Here is a 21780-nt window from a genome sequence, read left to right on the forward strand (position 1 = left end):
GGAGAGGGAAGGCCGTATGGCTAACAGAGATGCCCCCCCCCAAAAAAAATTATTTTGTCACTTGCAAAAAATGTTTAACAAAAATGGGAAAAAAACATTTTTTCTTCTATTTTTTGGTTTCCACTGAAAACCCAAACTAACAAAACTGATTTTTTAATATTCTGTGTATTTATCTATTGTAACTGACAACCACTTTTTTTTTTGGGGGGGGGGGGGGTTGCTGAAAACTGAAAAATGTTTGGGGTTTCAGTTCTTCAAAGAAAATCAACATGGCTGTGATGGAAATGGACATTTTTGGATCCAATGGAGCTTCTGCGACATTCATATGGAACTATGTGAATTTGGAGAACCACCCCAGAAAAAGGCTATCTCCTCTGCCTCTCCTTTCCCTCCCCTTTGCCGGAGACAGCCGCACTCTACCCTCATATCTGAGGCCCTGTCTGCACTAAGGTCATTTTCCAAACATTGCTCACCTGTTAGCAACACTGGGAAGGCTATAGAGAGGTCACCAGCTACCACCAGGGTTTTTAACACTGTGCCAAGTACCCATGATCAGGGCAGGTCTAATGGATACTGTTAAAAACAGCAGCAGCTAGTGGCCCCTTGACACTAGGATTTCCAAGGGCGCTAACACCAGTAGAGCTGAGCTGGTGTTAGAAAAAAGTGCCAACTGTCCCTTCAGTATTCTCAGGGCCTGAGAAGTGCTGTAGGTGCCGATGGAATGGCCACTCCTTCACCAAAAGCAATGATCTCCTGGGAAACCCACCCTGCACAGGAAAAGTAACCACACTTCAGCAAATGCTCCCTGGTTCTCCACTCCTGCAGCCCCTCCTTTAGAGCCAGAGCGTCCCAAAGGAAAACGTGGGGTTTTCTACAGTGACTGGAGCATATAGGCAGCTCCCCCATTGGGTGGCTGGGGGGGGGTCCTTTCTGCTTTTAGGGTGCGCCCTTCTGGCGCGCTTTGAGATCCTCTTGTGGAAGATGCAGAGTTAATCACTGAACAGGGTTACTATTTAACGCGCCTGATGTGGAGGCGAAATGACTGACCTGAGCTAAAGAAATTCACCAGCTCCAGGCTAAGGGGCGGGGCAGTAAAGAAGCCTCCAGCGCAGCCAGGAAGCGGGAGGAGGCCCCCGCGACCTGGCCCGGGAGTTGTCGCTCCAGCTGGGCGTTCCGTGGTGGAACGTTGCAACACCGCGTTCCTAGCCCCAGCCCCCTGCAGAGCATGGCCGGGCGAAGGGAGGCCGATCTCGGCTCGCTGCTGGCGCAGGCCCGGGTGGCGTACCGAGGGGCCTTTGCAGGGGCGGACCCTGAGATCGCGGTGTCAGCCCCCGGCAGGGTGAACCTGATCGGAGAGCACACGGACTACAACCAGGGCTTCGTGCTGCCTATGGTAAGCGGGAGGGCAGAGGGGCTGGGCTTGGGGGGGCCCCGCCGAAGCATTACTTGGGCTGTGGTCATGCCGCCCCGCCCTTCCCCCGCGAGTTGGGCGCAGTAAACCCAGGCACTTCGGTACCATCCCGTTCTTTCATAGAGGAGCGGGAGATCAAGTCCGCATTGTTGCGAGGGTCGGGAACAGAATCCTTCACGTTGCTGTCTGTCTCTCTCCGTGTTTCTGCAGCCCCCTGGCTCGCGAGACGAACACTTGTCCCGCGTGTTTGTTACACGGGGCGTCACTGCAGAGAGAGACACAAAATGAACCGCCCCTTCCCCCAGAACGGTGGTGGAATACAGAGCCCCCCTCCCGCCCCCTGAGAGAATCACAACACTCAGACTTGCTCCCAGTCCCAGCAAAACAATAACTAGCAAAACTATCACTACTGAATTCTTCCCGCTCCGCTACAGCCTTTATCAGCACGGTGCTGTACAAACGGTAACCAAGTCACTCCGCTCGGGATGTTGGATTGGATTACGTTGGAACTGGAAAAGGTTCAGAAAAGGGCAACAAAAATGATTAGGGGTCTGGAGCATCTGCCATATGAGGGGCGATTAATAAGACTGGAACTTCTCTGCTTGGAAAAGAGATGGCTAAGGGGGGGTGGGTATTATAGAGGTCTGTAAAATCATGACTGGTGTGGAGAAAATAAATAAGTATTATTTATACTCCTAACACAAGAACTGGGGGGTCACCAAATGAAATTAATAGGCAGCAGGTTTAAAACAAACAAAAGGAAGTATTTTAATCACATAGTGCACAGTCAACCTGTAGAACTCCTTGCCAGAGGATGTTGTGAAGGCCAAGATTATAACGGGGTTCAAAAAAGAACTAGATAAGTTCATGGAGGACAGGTCCATCAATGGCTATTAGCCAGGATGGGCAGGGATGGTGTCCCTAGCCTCTGTTTGTCAGAAGCTGGGAAAAGGCGACAGGGGATGGATCACTTGATGATTACCTGTTCTGTTCATTCCCTCTGGGGCACCTGGCATTGGCCAGTGTCGGATAGGGTGACCAGACGGCAAATGTGAAAAATCGGGACGGGGGTGTGGGGTAATAAGTGCCTATATAAGACAAAGCCCCAAATATCAGGACTGTCCCTATAAAATTGGGACATCTGGTCACCCTACTGTCAGAAGACAGGATACTGGGCTAGATGGCCCTTTGGTCTGACCCAGTACAGCCGTTCTTCTGGATAAAAATCAGGCCTCAGGACAATAAGTCCCCCAGTTTAGTAAACTGTTAAGATTTCCCCCATCACCGTGTAATGGTTTTTAGCCTAGCTGTGGCTATCCAGTGGCAATACTGCCAGACATGCAGTATTGGGTGTGTTCGGAAGCACATCTTAGCAGCCTCTTGGCCTGGGCTTGGATTAACTTCCCCAAATGAGAATTCTAGGTCACAGGGTAACTCATTTGAGAAGGTAGGAACCTTTCTCATCTTCCTGCCATTCCAGGAAACGAACAAGTGTCAGACAGCGGACTTAGAACACCACCGTGTGGGCACAGCCCTAGGAAAAACAGCTTTAGGCCAAGATTTCCAACCGTGGGTGGCTCCTCCATCCTTTTTTCTGGCCATCTAAATAAATGGCCTAATTTCCAAAGGTGCTGAGTGCCCTTCGACTTCCTGCGCTCAGCAGGGCTTTTGAAAATCGTGCCACTTATTTAGGTGCTTAAATATGGATTTGGGAGCCTGTCTTTTGACAATCGTGGGCCTGGCCTGTAATTACAACTCCATCTCCTTCAGAGCTGCAGTCTTGCCGCTGAGCATGGCAGGTAACATGGTCCTGGGTAAATGAGATTACAGATGGGTTGTACTGCCCTTCCCCTATTCCCAAAGTAGGTCCTGAAGCAACCACTGGGCAATTAAACTGCTTCATTCTCCTTCTTTTCTTTACTCACTCTATAGTTTCTGCCTCTCTAACTTTTAATTTGCAAACACGTGTTGATGCAGACAGAGTTTTCTGCCCCTTCTGACTGCCTGGGGCAAATCCTGACTCCAGTAACTTGAGCTCTGACTAGGACTTTGTTTGGCAGTGGTAACATTTGGAAACCCTAGGAGAAAAAGCTAGTGTGATGCCCTCACTTTCCATAGAGCCTGGGCTGTGAGGATGGCATTTGTGATGCGCTGACCTGTCCACTAGCAGCCAGGCGGAAGCCATTATACTGGTTTCCTACAGGCCACCAAAGAGCTAGCACAGCACAGTAATGCCTTGGGGTCTCCTGCTCTAGATGGGGAATAAGTGTTTTTTTAATTTATTCAAGGCTGCTTTTCAGGTGAACAAACTGGCCCAGGGAATAAAATCCTGACCGGGAGGCAATCCTAAAAGCATCATCTCTGCACATGTGTATAATTCTGCCACTGTGTATAGGAAAGCTGGTGTCTCTCTGGGGGCAGCGTTAAGGTTGTCTGGGTATTTTAGTTGCAGGACTTGGCAGCCAGGCCATCGCCATCCTTGTGATAAGAGGCACAAAGTAGCAACTGGTTCATAGAGAGTGGGAAATTCCTGCTCCTTGGGGCTCCAGCCTGCTCCCTGTGGCCAGTTTCCTAGTGGGAGGAGGATCCCAGCCTTAATGCCAAGACCCTCAGACATCTCTGCACTGTCAGTTGCACTGGTTTTCCGGAAGCAGGACGTGTTGCAGGTTTCCCTCATTTCCTTTTGCACTGGGTGGGGTTCAGCCAACGTCTCTCTCTGCAGGCCCTGCAGCTGGGCACCGTGATGGTCGGGAGCCCAAGGCGGGATGGAACGATATCCATCATTACAACCGCAGAGGAGGCAGAGGAGCCCAAAAGGGTGCAGTTTCCAGCTCCGACAGAAACAAACACCTTGAGGCCTGGGGAACCTCACTGGGCCAACTATGTGAAGGGCGTGATCCAGCATTACCGGGGTAAGGTCCAAACGCACCTGGGCAGCGGGAGAGCTGCTTGGGTCAGCAATGTTTCTGCAGGCTCTCAAGATGGAGCGTGCTCGGGTCGGGAGGGTGGGTGTTACAGTGAGACTGAGACAGAACTAGGAACAACTGTAGCCTCACTTCCAGCTGAACATTAGTGAAACCCAGCTGATCCCTGCAGCTGCTGTTCCATTCGTGTCTTGTCTGCGACTACAAGATAGTGCCTGAAACCCAGGTGCCATCTCTCTGCCTCCACCAGGCAGTCTGCCTTCCTGCTCCCAGAAGTGACTGCTCCATGGAGGAACTGGCGGTGAGTAAGGGATATCTTCCTCCACTGCCCTTCCATCTCCCTGAAGCTGCTGCCCCAGCACTGGGCTGCAACTATAGAGAGACCAAACAGCAGTGGGCCAAGTGTGGTATGAGGATACAGCTTGGTTGTCTGGATTACCTCTTGGGAGCGAGAGCGGAAGAGTTAGAGACGGGCCTTGAACCAGCTCATTATAGCTGTAGTTCTCAGCTCCTTGCAGACGGCCTTCACCTGCCCTCTATCCAGTCAGGCACAGCTTGATGGCTACTGGCCTTTCTAAACTGGACATAGTTCCCCCAGCCTCTCTCCAACGGCAGCTGCCTCCCATGGGGTGTTGTACTCCCAGGGGTGTCACCAGTCCAAGTCCACTTCATTTTCTGTCTTGTCTCTGGATGGGCTCATTCTCCTTCTCCCCTTTGTTTTTTGTCTCCATTACAGCCGGTCCTCTCCCGGGCTTCAACGCAGTGATAGCCAGTAACGTCCCACTGGGTGGTGGCCTGTCTAGTTCAGCCTCGCTGGAAGTGGCTACGTATACCTTTCTGCAGCAGCTCTGCCCAGGTAAAACAGCAGCCGGTTCATCAGCTCCACAAGCCTGGTGCAGGAGAGAACGTCTCTTCTGGGATCCTCTGTGCCCAATCCAGGCGCTGGCTAGGAGATGCTGTGATTCCAGTTCTCCCCTTCACCACCACTGAGAACTGCATCACAGCCACTGAGCTGCTCCCCCTTCTCAGAGGTGGAACCCATCCCTTCCAGCAGGGCCCCTCCAGATCCCTGGCTAACTCTGCACACAACTAATAGGAACTCTCTCTCTGTTGAGAATCAACCAGGAAGTTCTTTGGGTTGGCCAGGATAGGTGGGTGGGGAATGCTCCTTTAGGAGCAAGTGTGAGAAAATAACAGCACTTCCACCCTTCCCCGCGAGTGTATCAAATCAAATTCTGGCTGAAGAATGTGGCATCCAACATATGGTGCCTGGATTGGTCCGTGCAGCCTGGTACCCTGTTTGTGGTAGCGGCCAGCACATGTGATGCCTGAGGAGAAGACAAATGTGCCCCTCACCCTGGGGAAGGGTGTGCCTGGATTGTGCAGTATCGCACATGAGTGGGGAAGATTCCTTGTGATCCCAGCTGGTACATGATCAGCAACAGAATTAAGCACAGAATATGCTACATACAAGGTTTATACCTCCCTTAAGCTCTGTTCTGGGGTCTTGTGCAGGCTCTCTGCAAGGGGGTGAATTTCACCCAGGCTGCAATTCCCCCTCTGCTTGCATAGCTGCAAACGTTATTAGCAGAGATGGGTTCAAGCCACAGAATTTGGATTTGGAGTCCGAACTGCCTAAAGCAGCCAGGGTTTTAGTTGGGAGTGATCTCGAGCTATAACTCCAGCCCTTTTTAAACAGGCAGCGGCAGTGCTGGCTCTGTAATGAAAGAAAGTGAAAATGAGCTTTAATCCCCCCACCCCCCATCCCGCCCCTGGGTCCCTTGGGCAAGGTGGGAAATGAAGCAGGCACCATGCTAATCTAGTTCTTTCTCATTTGGCACAGATGATGGGGACTTAGTAGCCAAGGCTCTGGCATGCCAGAAGGCTGAGCACACCTTTGCTGGTATGCCCTGTGGGATCATGGACCAGTTCATATCTGTGATGGGCAAAGAGGGCAATGCATTGCTGATAGACTGCAGGTCAGGCTACGGACTCGTAGCTTATTGTACCATCTAATGATGATACTCTCCACTTCTACAGCACCTTCCCTCCGAGGATCTCAAAGCGCTTCCTCATCATCTGCCCACGAAGCCTCATAACAGAGGCTGGGAGAGGTGTAGGGCCAGACACCCAGTTACGTTAAGGCCCCTTTGTACCACTCTGGCAGTGTAAAGGGCTGTGGAAGTGAATTACATTTATACCCGGAGTGGCATAAAGGGTCCTCAGCCTAAAGGAGAATTTGTCCTTGGTCACCCTGTGTGACCTTGAGCAGACCAGCAGAGCTGGGATTACAGCCCAGGTCTGCCGATTCTCAGTTCTGTGTTCTGCCCACTAGACCACACTGCCTCCCACAGAGCAGAATTGCGGCCTTGTCCCGAGCTGCGCCGTGTAACTCTTATGTCTAGTGTCTAGCTGGCTGGGCAAGGGCAAGCCTAGCCTGGGAATTTGGACAGCAAGGTGAGCTGCTCCCCACTGGAACTTGTAGCATCCCGTGACCTTCGGCCAGTGACAAAGGGTCACAGTCCCCACTATCCAGCGCCCCCCAGCTTTAGAGACTGAACCATTCAGACACAAGCCATGGAGATCTTGGCATAGGGCCACAAGATGGCTCCGTGGCTGTGGCTGCCGGATAGCCTTCCACAGGGTTATTATTATGGGAATGGAATGACTTGAGCAGTAAAACCCTGACAGAAATCAGGTCTGTAACTTCATGGTAAAAATCCTTACAGGATCATGGCCAGTAAAACCCATCCTTTGAGGGCCAGGAACTCCAGAGTCACTGTTGAACATTTCCATTGCAGTAGTGCCTGCTGGCCAGGTGCTAGGTGCTGTACAAACACCGAATAAATGACAGCCCCAGAGAGCTTAAGGTTAAACTGAAGAGCCCCCAAACACCTGTGGTAGCTTATGTAGAGGGTAAGCTCTGTGGGGGGAGGGCTAGCTTTATCGGCGCATGCAGGCCATAGTAAAATAGAGCCCTGACTTGGGCCTGTGGCTGATACTGCAATACAATTGGTGAGATGATGAAAATGCAGCATCGAAGTGCCCAAATCACCTTAACTCTGCCCCTTTAGAGATGCCAGCCTCCCAGCTGTGTGGGTGGAGAGCAGCTCTAACACTAGCGTCGTTCCTAGGTGGCTCTGAGCCTCAGAGTGATGTCCATGGCCTTGCTGTAATGCAGGCTCCTGAGGCGCACCAAGGTAGCTCCCAGCTCGTCAGGGGCTCGGGTGGAAACAGGAAGTCCCGTCCCTGTGACCCTGCTGTGACCTCTCTTCCAGGTCGCTGGAGACTTTCCTCTTGCCTTTGACCGACCCCAGCTTAGTGGTTCTCATCACCAACTCCAACGTGCGGCACGCGCTGACGGGCAGCGAGTACCCTACGCGCCGGCGCCAGTGCGAGGAGGCAGCGAAGGCTCTGGGCAAGGCCAGTCTGAGGGAGGCCTGTATGGCTGACTTGGAGGGTGAGTGGAACGTCTTCCCTGGGTCACCAGAACAGTCTGCTGCAGCCTAAATCTTGTGAGACAGGGTGGGGAGCGAGCTTGGCGACTGGGGGTGGGGGGAGGAGGTGGTGGAAGAGGGGCAGGGTGGGGAGCAAGCTTGACTACCATGGGGAGGGGAGAGGCGGTGGGAGAGGGGCAGGGACTGCGTGGGGAGAGAGCTTGGTGACTTTGGGGTGGTGGGGGCAGAGACAGTGTGGGGAGTGAGCTTGGTGACAGGGGGTGGTGGGACGGGGCAGGGATGGTGTGGGGACCGAGCTTGGTGATGGGGGGGCAGGGGGAGGCGGTGGGAGAGGGGCAGGGACGGGGTGGGGAGAGAGCTTGGCGACTGTGGGGGGAGGAAGGTGGTGGAAGGGACAGTGTGGGCAGCGAGCTTGGCGATGGGGGGGAGGCGGTGGGAGGGCCAGGGACTGGGGAGTGGGCTTGGTGACTTTGGGGGGGGCAAATAGAGAAGTGAACTCAAAAGGTACTGGGCAGCATGGGGCTCCATTCCAACTGGTGCTGTTTGGAGGCTCTAGGCCATGGGTCGCGTTTCAGTCCAGCCTTGTGCATCTCCAGCTGCCCGGGCCCTGCTGAGTGAGGTGGTGTACCGGCGCGCGAGGCACGTCATCGGAGAAATAGAGCGCACCTCCCGGGCAGCGCAGGCGCTGCAGGCCAAGGACTACAGGACGTTCGGGAGGCTGATGGTGGAGAGTCACAACTCCCTCCGGTACGGGCATCGCCAGCCCCGCTGGGTAGGGACGCTCCAGCTGGGGGTAGGGTAGTAATAGCTCTCAGGGCCCAAGGATGGGACACAAGGATAGCAAGGTGGACATCTTCAACCACGAGATTTCCCGTGCAGCGTCTTACCTAGTCTCTCCCACCGCTCAGCATTCCGGCGGGGAACAACCTGCAATAATTGACGGACTTTAGGAATAATTGCAGAGAAGATCCTGTTCTACAGCCTCGGCATTGGTCTGTACCAGAGGATTCAGAAGGAGGCCTCTGCCCCTGCTCCTCAAGCATGTCCATGGCCAGTTACCCAATCAGGGCTGGCTCCAGGCACCAGCCCAGCAAGCAGGTGCTTGGGGCGGTCAAGGGGAGGGGGCGGCACATTGGGCTGTTCGGTGGCGGGTCCCTCTCGGAGGGAAGCACCTGCCGCCTAATTCCCGCCGAAGAAGAAAGCGGCGCAGTGGAACTGCCGCCGATCGCAATTGCAATCGTGGCTCCCCCCCTCCCCCTCCCGCTTGGGGCGGCAAAAACCCTGGAGCCGGCCCTGTACCCAGTACCCTTACCACTGAAGGGAATGTGCCAGGCTAACCTCAGCAGCTGGGCCTGCAGTTTGAGAGGCTTTGCCCTCTCCATTTTGGCTAGCAAATGCATGTGTTTCTAGGACTGGCCCTGAAATTCGACCTCAGGAGGAATCAGCCGACTCTTCCATCTCCCACTGCAGCAGGTGCTATAGGGCTGGGTGTGTACGGAATGTGTGTACAGGGATGCGGCTCTGGCAGGCTGCCCAGACTCTGGTTTGTGTTTCCCAGGGATGATTATGAGGTCAGCTGTCCTGAGCTGGATGGGCTGGTAGCTGCAGCGCTGGAAGTCCGTGGGGTTTATGGCAGCAGGATGACGGGCGGAGGCTTCGGAGGCTGCACCGTCACGCTGCTGGAGGCTGGAGCAGCAGAGGAAGCTCTGCAGCACATCAAGGTACGTAGCCCTTCTAACCCCATAGCTCTGGCCTTCAGCCTGGCCTCAGGACTTGCAGCGCAGAGCCCGGCTCCACCAGCGGGAGTGGAGAATTCTGACCAGGCAAGGTCAAGGCAGAGGAGGATCAGGCCCATGGAAGGCGGCTTGATCAGGCTTGGAGAGTGAGACAGACGAGTGTCTCCAGAGAATATCCCCGGAGAGAGACTAAGCAAAGTGACACATAGCTGGAGACATTGCTTGGAGGACTTGGATTGGTAATGAGGCTATAGGACCTTTGGCTCGCTAGGGCGCTAGTCTCAATGTGACCATCTTGCTAGTCCCATCAGATGGCCGTACCGAAGTGTATATGAAATGAGTTGTGGTTGGGGGCCAATAATGCTCAGTCTGGCAGTAGCTTCCCTGAATGCATTCTGATCGCAGGGCCCATTGCATTAGCAGGCAGACTCTGCTGGACTCTTCAGTGTTTGCTTCTCCTTTTGTCTCCTAGGAGAAGTACAATGGCACAGCTACCTTCTATTTCACCACGCCTTCAGATGGGGCAAAGGCACAGCCTCTGTAAGGAGCGACTTCCCTTTCTGCATAGGGCTCTGACCTCCGGGTCCTCAACGGCATCAGAGGAAAAGTCCTGAGCCAACTGCCTTCCCCCTTCAGGAAATCAAACCTGACTCTGTTTCTAACTTCACAATGGAACACAGGGAAATGTACAGACCTGCGCCACTCAAGTAATAAAACTAATTTTGCACAACAGTTCTGCCTCTTGACTTAACCATCTCAGTCCAAACCACTGGAGACCATATTCTGATCTCAGTTACACGAACACGTGTGAGACTTACAGTCCACAGAGTTAACCCCAGTGTAACAGACCGGAGACTGATCCAGATTACTGCAGTGGTATGGGCAACATGTAGTGGCAGTGTAGTAATGCCTTGCATGAAGCTTAGTAATTACTGAAGGGAAGTATAGGGACTAGGATGTGCCAAGTCGCCTGAGAGAAGGAGTCACCCATATGCTGGGAGCACGGTACATCCTAGCCCCTGTAACTCATCCCTTGCCAACTGCCAATCTTTACCTCTGAATTTTTGCAATGAACAGGGCAGCCAGACTATAGAGAAAATTGTTTATTAAGTGCAATATAAAGCCATGTGGTCCAGAACACCTGTGGACAAATTCTTCCTTGGTACACACGGGAAGTATTCATGTGCCAACAATTGTACTTAACCACTTTTTTGTAGCTTTCATGAGATATGTTCTATTGTGGCTCTTCCATACGGACCTTTTTAAAAGGGCAGGTTGTTAGAATTGGGATCAGCCACCAGGCTGCATTCTGCCCCAGATAACTTAATTAACGCTTTGGTTACAATTATTGTATGAACTCTCCTGTGGCAGCGAATCAGTGTGTTATAACTACAGTACAAAGCACTGTGATGCACAGCGACGGGAGGCTACAGTCAACGTGGTGTGGCTTTGGTGAAGTGCCATTTTAGCTGAAAATACGTCCATGTCTAGGAAAAAAGTAGTCGCCGAGAGCCCTGGAAGCCAGGAACTGAAATATAAGGCCAACTGGACATTCATTCAGTAACTAAATATTTCTAATGGGCTATGTAAAACCACATTTGGTTTAATTTGTAACAGACCAGGCTTCTTGTATTTAGATCAAAAAGTAAACTAGCCCCAGTTCCCACCTAGGTTTAGGACAGGATGGTCATGATTGAAATGGTCTGTCCTGGGAGCTCTCTCTGGTTCTCAAGGAATGGCAGAGAAGTTCCATAGTCCGCTTCAATAAAACCAACGCCACCTCCAGGGAATAAGGGCAGCTATTGTTTTTGTTCCGCGGCCTTTGAAAACTGGCCTTACCCATGAAAGGTGGGAGCTGCCGTTCTTACTAGGAACAGTTTCCCAAATGCTCATGAGCAGCTCACCTGCTAGTCGGCTGAGGGTGAAGTTGAACCAGTCCACGCTCAGACCCCTTCAGACCCAAATGTCAAACAAGAGGCAATTCAAGAGCATTTCTCATTGGTGGGTTTCAAAGGTGGGTCCTACCATCCCCATCTGACAGATGTGCCACATGGCACCAGGGTGTTAAGGGTCTTGCCCAAGCTCAGGGAAGGAGTCAGTGGTGCAGCCAGGGCTAGAACCCCCTAGGGGTTTTGCCTCCCACTCCACAGCTCTAGCTTTTGGCCCACGCTGCCTCAGCTCCTGTTCAGCCAGCTAACGCTGTGCAACGGCCTGGAGGGGCTTAGGGGGAGATTTTCAAAGGCATAAATAGGAGCTGCCCAATTCCCACCGACTTCCTATGGGAGTTGGGTACTTAACTGCCCTTGGGGCCTTTGCAAATCTTCCCTTAAGTCTTTAGGTTAATAGCCATATTAAACATCAGCACAGCTGGGTTGGACGTGTGGCTACAGAACTGGGCACACAAGCCCTGCAGTTAGTACTGTACATTATGATCAGAAACGCTCGCTTCAAAGACACCCCCTCGGGGAGAGGGTTGGGAAGTGAAACATACAAACGAGTCACCCCGCTGGCATAACTTAGTGCAGTGTTTGCAGAGGCGTGTGGGACAGAAAGGCAAAGCTCCCCTAGGGAAAGTGAACATACAGAGATTCCAGCACCACTGGGTTGGGAAGTAGCAGGGAGGGAACTCAGCAAAGGGCATGGCAAGATGCTAGGATGCCTCATCGACCCAGAAGCTAGACACACGGCAATAACTCTAGTAAAGGATCACTGGACAACGGTCAGACGCACGATAGCCCCTACTACCCTGAGCCTTAGGTAGCAGGACCGTGGGAGTGACTTGGTTCACGCAGCCGCAGCCTTGCCACCAAATGGTAGCCACGCACGGCAGGGTTCCAGCACAGTTCTTGGCCCCAATGTGGTCTGAGAATGGCTGATGCTGGGGAAAGAATGACGTGGCTGAGGCTAACAGTTCGTCCACTCTAAAGGAGAGCGACTGTCCCGCCCCCACTTCTCTCTCTGCCATCACCTTGTAGTTACTGGGTAACAGTGGAATGTAATACACTACAGGGAGTATTTTGGGCAGGGGATCAAAGGCCTTTACAAGTCACACAATGTTATCTGCCTAAGCTGCACTAAAGCTCCACTGTGGGGAAAGTGACACCAATAAGGATTTGGGGTCTTAGGTTTATAACCAAGTTGGTCTTTCAAGAAAACAAAATTATTACCCGTTTATAGTACATTTCTTCCGATCCTACGCCACTGAACTAGCAATTCTGATTCTTCCCTTGTAGTCCTCCAGGCTTTACTTGGCCTTCGCCCAAGAGTATGCAGTAGCTACAGTAAGACTGGACTGTTGTATGCTATGCAGTACACAAGCTCCTCGATCTGGGATGCTGTAGGAGGTTGGGTTGCTGTATTGCAGAAAGCAACAGTGGAGGATTTGGGTACTGATCTAAAGCCCATTGAAGTCACTGGGCGTTTTCCCATTGGCTTTGTATCAGGCTCCTTAACCAGTCTCTGCTATTACAAATGTTTCCCAAAAGCTGTGTGTCTTTAATGCTCATGGTAGCTCTCATTTACCTAGGTTTCTTTATAAAATAATAAAATATATTTATATATACGAGGAAAACTATACAAGAGTTCAGCAAAATTGCATCATAGAGCATTGTGGGTAATGCTATGCAAATTAAGGCTATAATTTGTTACTGCAGTACCACACATTAGCAGCAGGGGGCTTTACACAAACAGGTGCGGTAGGCATGCAGCGATTACCCTGACCATCTACATTGCAACACATGCTCATAAACAATGGAACTGTGCACATTTGTAGAGCACAATGGAGTTGCCTCCCACTGGTGAAATGAACAGGGGGGAAAAGCAGGGCTGAGACAGCAGGTTGGAAAAATAAAAAAGTGACCATGCATGACAGGTAGCACACAAGACAGAGGGGGAGCTGGATATTTAAATACAAACCAAAGCCCAGTGCAGTCAGACTCCCAGCAGGAGGCCAGCCATGTGAGAGTGGGTAGGCAGCACATACACACAAAGTCAGCAGGTAAGGCTTATACTACACGGGACTCCACAAACGGCTGGCCAATGACCCTGCACTGAGAAGCCTCTGTGACAGACCACTCAGTGGAGATCCTAGGCCGGCCAGCCCAGAAACGGAGCGCTCCAAATGCCAATCACACACTTGCCACCCCATCCGCTGACTTGGGGAGGAGGGGGAGACAGCTCAGTGGTTTGAGCATTGGCCTACTAAACCCAGGGTTGTGAGTTCAATCCTTGAGGGGGCCACTTAGGGATCTGGGGCAAAATCAGTACTTGGTCCTGCTAGTGAAGGCAGGGGGCTGGATGCGATGACCTTTCAAGGTCCCTTCCAGTTCTAGGAGATAGGATATCTCCATTTATATATTATATATATATATATATTCTTGCCGCCTCCACGGCGGTGGGCTTCAAAGGAATGACCAGTGTGTCAAGTGCCACTGCAGTTCTATGCCCAGGTGAGATTAGGTGGGCACAGCGGCCCAGAGCCTGGAAGCTGACCATAGCATGAGCCTGCCTGAAAAGCTCTGCAGTTTGAACACGCACACCCCTTTGGCAGCCTCTCCCCAGCTCAGTCTTCGAAGAACTGTGTCTCCATCTGTTTGGTGAGTGTTCCGCTGGACATCATGGTCCTACTGACGAACTCTTTGGTGACCTGCTTGGTGAGGGTGCCACTGCTCTCCACCCGCTGGGTGGTCATCAACATGCCATCTGCAACAAGAGGAGCAGGTCAGCCGTGGGCATGACGGCCTACGTGAGGTGCTGCCCTGGCTCTATCCCGTCTGGACTGTCAGACAGGTATCTGCAGGAGGAGCAGTAGCTGTTGGGCCCTAGCCTGTGTGTTGGGAACGAAATTCTCTCCCGGACCCCACATGAAGGCCCTCAGCCACAGCGGGACCTGGGCTGCGTTCAGGAAATGCAACCATGGCGCATTTCAGACTGGCATCCACCCAGTACTAGGGGAGGCAGAGCAGGCAGTGCTGCAGCGAGGACAGAGAGGAGATGGTTCAGTTCCCATTGACAGCAATTTATTGTGTCTCAAAATCATTACCCCTTGGCACCAGAGGGGTGAAGGGATGGGGATATTTAAATACAATTGTTCATTTTTCCTCTCTCTTTCTCCTTTCGCCCACCCTGCTGAAAGCCTATAGGGTTGAGTAGCCTTGAGGAGCCCTCCAATAGCCCCTCCCTGGATGTCTGCAGAGCTAGGACCCTGAGATCTATGGGCAATCAGGATTGTGCTGTAACTATTCACTACACCAGGCACCTTCCTTTGCACTGGCCGATACCAACGACTGTGACTCCGTACAACAATCTGCCCCGTCTCCAGGGACTGAAGCATTCCAGACAGGAAGCCCTTACCTGTGTAGTAGGGCTCCAGAGAGGAGTGGCTGATGGTGGTGTTGTATTCCGCGGGGAGGTTGTACACTTCCTCTCTCATGTATTGCTGCCCTCCGAACTGTGAGAAAGCTCCTGGAGAGAAGAGGAGAAAAGTCAGCTCGGGGAATGTCGCAGGAGCTGTACGATCACATGGAGCCCCTAGCTACCCATCACTGAGCAATCAACGCCAACGACCCTCTCTCTATACCACTAGGCAGAGAGCTTATGTTATACTGTTCCATTAGGAGCCCTTAAAGAAAGAAATCTGAAGAATGCTCACGAGATACTGGAAGGCTGAAAGACCCTGTGAGGTGGCTGCTGGGTCTTGGGGATGCACAGTTATCAAAAGAAGAAGGTTGGTAATAAAGTAATAAGTTCTCAGACTCCTTTCTCACCCAAGGATCTCAAAGCCCCTTATAAATATTACATTAAACCTTGCTGCACCCGGGAGGTATGCATTATCCTCATTCTACAGATAGCGAAATTGTGGCACAGAAATTGTTTCACCAGCAGAGGTGGAATGAGAATCCTGGAGTCCTGACCCAGTTCCTGGCTCTTCCCATGCCATCTCCCGCAAGTTGTCTTTTGTTCCCCCATATATACACAAGAAATGTGGTACCTCCATCTTGAGACTCAATGGTGATGATGCCCTCTCTTTCTGGCCCAAACCCTTGGGTGGTCTTGGCTTGCACTTTGAACTTGTAGGGGATGTTCTCGCTCAGGTAGGGCACTGTCAGGGAGGTTTCTGGGTTGTCCCCCTCCACATAGATATTCCTGGGTTCCCCTAATCCAAATGGAAGCACGGTATGAAGAGAGAGAATACAATGGTTCCCTAAAGCCCACCATCATTCCCACCAACTTCCTCCCCACTCACCCCCCAGCTGCTACCCTCCTGCAGTTTCCACCACCCTCTCCCCTGCCCCACTTTATTCTTGTCTCAGCCCTCATCCCCCCCTTATGACATCCCCGGTTCTCTGTCGAAAGATCCCCATTTCAGTACAGGGCTGGGTCTCAGGCCCAGCCCTCCCCACTAAGACTACTCAGGGATTGAACGGAGCGGGAGGCTCTGTTCCTGGATCAGGTCTGCAGCTGCGACGTGCTACGCTTTAGCCCCAGCCAAGGGATAATTTGTCACTTCTCCGATGGCTTGTTTCCAGCCCAGCCGGAGCGAGAACATACCTCCTCCATGCAGCATCTCGCAGGTGACCATGTAGCCCAGAATGGCCCCGTTGGGTTTGCGGGGTCTCTCCCAGCTGAGCTGAAGCGAGTCCGGGCTCAGGGCAGTGAACACCAGGGGTCCTGGTGCACTGGGGGTGCTCAATGTAAACGGTGAACCTGCAGGAGCAACAGCAAGAGGTCAGTGCTGGACTGGAGGAGAGAAGCAGCAGTCTGGGTCTGTGCAGGTCACTGCTGTAATGGGCTGGGAGTCTCAGCTGTTTGCATAGTGCACTGAAGATGGCACATTGGGGAGCGGCATTCAAGGAGGGGGGGGTGTTCATTTTAAAGGGGGAGTGAAGGAGCAACAACTGGGAGCTGACAGAGTCTAAACTTCGACATGGGGGTGCCGCCACCATGCCCCAGACCCCCAGTGCACCCTGAGGCTGGCCTCCATACCCCCCCCGGGCAGTGGAGCAGTGTGTGAACCCGCCGCACCGGGGTCCCGCGGCTCATTGCCCAGCCACAGGGAGACGGGAATGGAGTGAAGCCAGCGCCGGGCCCTCTCACCTGGTACAGGACTCAGCGGGCTCTGCGGGTCCACCTGGGACTCAATGGTGATGACGCCCTCTCTCTCGGGGCCCCAGCCCTCCTCGCTTTGGGCCTTCACCTTGAATATGTAGGAGTGGTTTGGCAGCAGGTTGTCCACCACCACCGAGTTGTGAGTGGGGTTGGGGATGCTCAGTCTGTACACGTCTCCTGGAAGGCGGGAGGAAGGAGAGAGACAGGTGCCACCTAACTGTCACAACAGCAGGGCTGCAGCCGCAGTATAGAGCAGTGTGTGTGTGTGTGGTCGGTCACACCAGAGCAGAGCAACCATCCCTCAAGCCTGTTCTCTTGCCTCTGGCCGCGGCCTGTACACGGAGCGGATGTGACCTTACAATGCAGGTGGCCACCTACAGCAGGGCTGTGTTTGTGTTTATGGGGGGAATCCTTCCAAACCCCCAATAGCCTGACCCATGTGATAGGACCCCTCTGCCTTTAGACAAGTCCTATGAGCTTGGGTACTCTGCCCTCATTGATCACAGGGTTATCCGGCTCCTTTCCAGACCCAGCTGCAGCACTGAACTCAGTGTGACAGGCTAGGGAGGGGTGAGGGTGAGCTGGGGGAAGCGTTGGGATGGTAGCTATGGTTACCCCCATAATGGCCACTCTACGTCTGTGTTTGCCATTGCGTCTCTCCAGCATCCGGCTGAGGGTCCGGAGGCGACTGGCTCTAAACACTGACTAGAATTAGTAATAGGGAACAAGGAGGCTGAATGAATCAGACTCAGGCCCCTCCTCCATCACCTTCCATCCGGATAGCTCATGGCACTTCACAGATGTCAGCGAGCAAGTCCTCAACACTGGGGAGAGTGGGGGGGGGGTTGCATTTGAGCTAGTTCAGACGGAGGGAAATGAGGCACCGGGAGGATATATGATTTGCCCAAGGCCACCCAAGAAGTCTGTGGCAGAGCTGGGAATAGACCCCCGCCTAAAATCCTGGCTCTGCTCAGATCAGAGGCAAAACTCCCATTGGCTTCAGTGGAACCCGGGTTCCGCTCTAGATCTCCCAGCCCCATGCTATACCACGAAGACTCGTTCCACGCCCGGGGCTGAGCCGTCAGCCGAACAGGGCTCACTGACCTCCACTGAGGAGCTGGTACTGCACGCTGTAGCCTTGCACCTCTTTCTCGCACTGCGGCTCCTGCCAGCTGACTTTCAGGGAGGTGGGCCCCAGCGCAGAGAACACCAGGCGGGTGGGAGTGTCAGGGACGCCCAGGGCCATTCTGGAATCTGATGCAAAGAGGGAAAGTCACAACCTTGGATTCAATGGTGAGAGGCAGCGGGGAAAAGAAACAGATACACCCCAGTGTGCGATGGTCCTTACAGTCCAGGGAGAATGTGGCAAAACGTCCTCTCCGCAACCACGGGCCGGATCTGCCGAGAACCTACCCGAAGGGGCTTTGGGGGCTGAGCTGAGCAGCCAGGATGGGTCAAGCGGTGTACGAATGGGTTCTGACAATGGCGCCCTGCAGTCTCTGGACTTGGAGAAGCAACACCCTGGCTCCAGCCACGGGAGCGAAGGGATTGCTGAAAACATCTAGACGTTTTCCCTGCCAGCCCCTTAGCTCCCCAGCAGGCTTGGGGCCAGGCTTGGCCAAACTCACTCCCCCTGAAGCACCACGTCCAGGCAGCTTGGTGTTTCGAGGACATCTTGGGAGTGAGTGAGACTCCTGGCCTTCTGGGGGAAGAGGGAATGCACCCTAGGGTGTGTGCTTTGCCTGACAGGCCTGCGCAGGGAGAGGGGGAAGGGGAGTCAGAGCAGCCATCTAACAGCCCTGAGCCTTGCTGCATGCAAGCTGGGGATGGGGTGGAGGTGGGATCAGAGACCCCCATCGGAGAGAAGGGCACAGAGGTACTGTGAAGGACAAGCCGTCCCTACCCATTCGCACATCCACAGTTAACCCACTGGCCATTCCTCTACCTTCCACACACTGACCTACCTAGCTGCTCATTCCCCCACCAGCTTCTCTCTGACGTCCCCCCACTCCGTGCCGGCAGCCACTCATCAAAGGTGACACTTCAAGGGGGAGACTGTCAACGGGAATTAAGCACCCAACTCCCATGGGCTTTCAGTGAGGTTCAGGTGCTTAACTGCCCTTTATGCCTTTGCAATCCTCCCCCATCATCTCCAAACTGCTTTGCAGTCACGTGTCCCAGTAACTGAATCAAGCTGTTAGGGAGGCGAATATTGCTATCCCTGGTTTACAGATGGGGAAACCGAGGCAAAGAGGTTCATGTGAGTCAAAGGGGGACGAGGGATTAGACCCTGGGAGCTCCTGGCTCCCAGCCCGATGCTCAGTTCATTAGCCCACCCTGCTCTCTCTACAAATAGCACCTCCAGAACCAAAAGGTGGGAAGAATTAAGGGGTATCCCTTAACCACTGCCTTCATGGCAGCAAATGGATGCAATGACGAGCAGGTTCTCCAGCACCTCAATGCCAGGCGCTCTAGGGCTCAGCTGCCTAACGTGGTTCGGAGGGATGTTTTGCATTGGGCACACATTCTCCCCCAAGGCCTGTGGAGAGAGACAGAAAACGATCGGCTTGTTAGGAGCGAAGAGGGCAGGACGCGGACGGCGAGTCAATGAAGTCGTTAGAGCGCGGGGCGGGTTAATCAGCTCACATGGCTTTAACGAGGTCAATGAACCCTGCAAATGGAAAGGTGGTGTGGTGAAGGCACAGCCAGGGTCAGGGGCACAGATCAGCACACACACAAAGCCGGTGGAGGAGAGGAGCAGACAGCTCACGGGTGGATGGGCTGGTTATGAGATGCATGACTGCGGGGAGACACCCACGAAGACACTGGACAAGGCTTTGCCGTGGGCTGTACCTATATACTTGGCAATCCCAGTGGGCCCATCAGTCATGATTATAGAATCCCGAAAGCCATTGCTGGCGTAGGAACCCTTCACCTTTGCCCTGCTCCTGACACCTACGTCTTGGGGCAGCAGGGCCATCCTGCCACCATCTTCACGTATGGAAGGGAGAATCCTCCCTGGCTGGTCTACAGGATAGTGGAAAACAGAGAGAGAGAGAGAGAGACCACTGAAGGCATCTGAAGCCAGAGCAGCCCGTGTGCTGGGGCCCAGCACAGAGAGGGCTGCCTTAAGGGAGAGCATGAAAAGGGCTTCTCCAGCCCCGTCCCCACTGCCAGACCGACTCTCAGACAATTCGAGCTGCAAAGTAACCATGGAGATAAAGTAAGAGGCATGGAGGCAGGCCTCCCTTTCCCAGAATGCTTTGCGTGGCCCCCATGGAGGCAGCCCCCCTTTTCCCAGAGAGCCCTGGGGAGGCCCCATGGAGGCCGCCTCCCCTTTCCCAGGGAGCTTAGGGGAGGGGAGCCATGGAGGCAGCCCCTCCTTTCTCAGGGTGCCCTGGTGGGATGCACAGAGGTAGTCCTCTCAGTGTGGAGAGAGGGAGCTCTGGGAGGCAGAGGTACAGGGAGCTCCCGGCTGGTGTGACCCAAGATCACTGTAAGGGGTAGAGGGTAGGAAGACAAGTCCCTGCTATGGCGGAGCAGAGGGGAGAGCCCCAATCCCCCGACACTCACCATATCCTGAGGTCATTGTGCTGTAATCTCTGGTCAGAGACGAGCTGCCCATCAGCCTCCTCTCCTGGTGCATGTGTGAGGTCAGCTGGTTATAGCTAGCATTCAAGGTCCTGTTCAGGGTGCCCCCACTGCCGGGGAAGGTGAAATCCATCCGGCCATTCGGCAGATGCTCTGGGAAAGATTGAATTCAGTCAGTCTCAGCAATTGCAGTCTAGGCATCGGGACCATACCACGGCTCCGTGCCTCCTGCATCAGCTTTGTCCTGTTCTCCAGCTGTTTGAGAACATAACTCCGGCTCTTCAGACAAGTGACAACCGCACAGCCAGCAGCAGGGGAAACAAACAGGAACCTGCACCCCCTGCACAATACCCAACCGACCCGCAGTGCCCAAGGTAACTCCAGAGCTCAGCTTGTCGGGGCGCTGCTAAGGTCCAACCTCACGTGTCTTAACAGTCAGATCTCTTGATCCCAGCACGTGTTTATATTTTGTCTTAATGAAAGAAGAAGAAATGCCAACTGAAGGAGGCGGCTCCCACAGATTTCACATTGGAGCCCATCTCAGCCGGACCTGAAAAGCAAACCCCACCATTAATGGTCTTTATGAACCCCCTCTTAAGTGACCACCCAAAGGGGCAGCAGAAATCAGGTGCCTCCTAGAGGCTGCTCTCTCAATAATAGTCCTGCAGGTTTGCACTGGAAACCTGGGTGGGTTACTTCAGAGCAGTTACTTAAGATGAGGAGTGGCCCCTTGGAGGCGGCTGTTCTTACAGGCTTCACATGGTTTTGATGTGCTCCTTCCCTAAGGGTCTGAGCCTATTGCAGAAGCGAGCTCCTAGCAGGTTCCCAGTCCATGCCCGAGGTGGGTGTTACCTTGGCACTCTCCTGAGCAGACAGACCATGACAACACTTTGCAAGCAGACTCTACTACATGTGACCAGTGCCTCATGCCAACACCAATGTGGGTACAGAGGGGATGTTAGGGGGCAGGGCCCAGTTCCACGCTCTTGGCTCGGAGAAGGACGAGACACGACATTCACTGCAGAAGAAGCCGGCCTTCACCTGGTTGGGGCCGGGGCGTTGCGCTCCTCGTCAGGCTGCCGCTGGCTGTGTCGCTCTCCAACAGCTCAGAATGGGAGCTATCCTCGTGGAGGAGACCCTCGGTGTCCGAGGAGAAGCAGCTGCTGCTAGAGAGGCGGGGGATCATTTCGGCTGGGAGCCTCCAGGTGATGCGGCGAAGGTCCAAGTCCTCCCCCAGCAGCTGCACATATTTCCACCTGGAGCCTTTTGGAACAATTTAAGTACTCACGTTGGCACGGCCTGCAGGGGCAAAGTGGGGAACCTGCCACCATCAGGCCACCTGCTGCACACTGGGGTCAGCCTCCAGGAGCAGCTGCATCTGCCTCCTGTGACAAACCCGCTGATGGGCTACTGCTGTGCAGAGATCATGGGACAGAGCTGGAGAATGGAGGGAACAGGACGCTGGGGGTTCAACCAGCCCTGGGGAGACCAGAGCTCCAACCCCATTTCCGTCAGAATTGAGAACAGGGCTGGCGATCCCACTGCACACCTGT

General features: G+C 53.7%; 3 protein-coding genes across 11 annotated transcripts in view; 1 reads left to right on the top strand and 2 right to left on the bottom strand.

Moving 5' to 3' along the window:
• Positions 1–1676, bottom strand: part of LOC117887043 — a 36079-nt gene extending 34403 nt beyond the window's left edge. Inside the window, exon 1 of one of the 4 annotated variants that reach the window (XM_034789275.1) lies at positions 1517–1676. In XM_034789275.1, coding sequence (XP_034645166.1) covers positions 1517–1532 — 16 coding nt within the window. In that variant the 5' untranslated portion in view covers positions 1533–1676. Of the gene's footprint in view, positions 1–1446 lie in introns of all 4 variants that reach the window. The other 3 variants (XM_034789271.1, XM_034789272.1, XM_034789276.1) reach the window with 3 other exon arrangements.
• GALK1 (galactokinase 1) lies at positions 1053–10261 on the top strand. Of its 2 annotated transcripts, none has more exons than XM_034789278.1 (8): positions 1053–1393; positions 4104–4323; positions 5072–5191; positions 6179–6314; positions 7614–7795; positions 8390–8540; positions 9352–9514; positions 10002–10261. In XM_034789278.1, the coding sequence occupies exons 1-8, from the start codon at positions 1226–1228 to the stop codon at positions 10071–10073; spliced, it is 1212 nt and encodes a 403-aa protein (XP_034645169.1). In that variant the 5' UTR covers positions 1053–1225; the 3' UTR covers positions 10074–10261. The 2 variants fall into 2 exon arrangements, with proteins under 2 accessions (XP_034645169.1, XP_034645168.1); XM_034789277.1 differs by having other exon boundaries at positions 1226–1393; positions 4134–4323.
• A 356-nt stretch (positions 10262–10617) lies between these two features.
• ITGB4 (integrin subunit beta 4) overlaps positions 10618–21780 on the bottom strand; it is a 56416-nt gene continuing 45253 nt past the window's right edge. For 3 of the 5 annotated variants that reach the window (XM_034789894.1, XM_034789895.1, XM_034789896.1), the window contains exons 33-40: positions 20210–20380; positions 19490–19663; positions 17741–17890; positions 16625–16813; positions 16079–16234; positions 15519–15683; positions 14882–14992; positions 10618–14230 (exon numbers count right to left, since the gene is read on the bottom strand). In XM_034789894.1, the coding sequence (XP_034645785.1) occupies positions 14091–14230; positions 14882–14992; positions 15519–15683; positions 16079–16234; positions 16625–16813; positions 17741–17890; positions 19490–19663; positions 20210–20380 (1256 nt within the window). In that variant the 3' untranslated portion in view covers positions 10618–14090. Of the gene's footprint in view, positions 14231–14881; positions 14993–15518; positions 15684–16078; positions 16235–16624; positions 16814–17740; positions 17891–19489; positions 19664–20209; positions 20381–21268; positions 21491–21780 lie in introns of all 5 variants that reach the window. The other 2 variants (XM_034789898.1, XM_034789897.1) reach the window with 2 other exon arrangements.

The sequence above is a fragment of the Trachemys scripta genome, chromosome 14, assembly GCF_013100865.1.
Source record: "Trachemys scripta elegans isolate TJP31775 chromosome 14, CAS_Tse_1.0, whole genome shotgun sequence".
Lineage (NCBI taxonomy): Eukaryota > Metazoa > Chordata > Testudines > Emydidae > Trachemys > Trachemys scripta.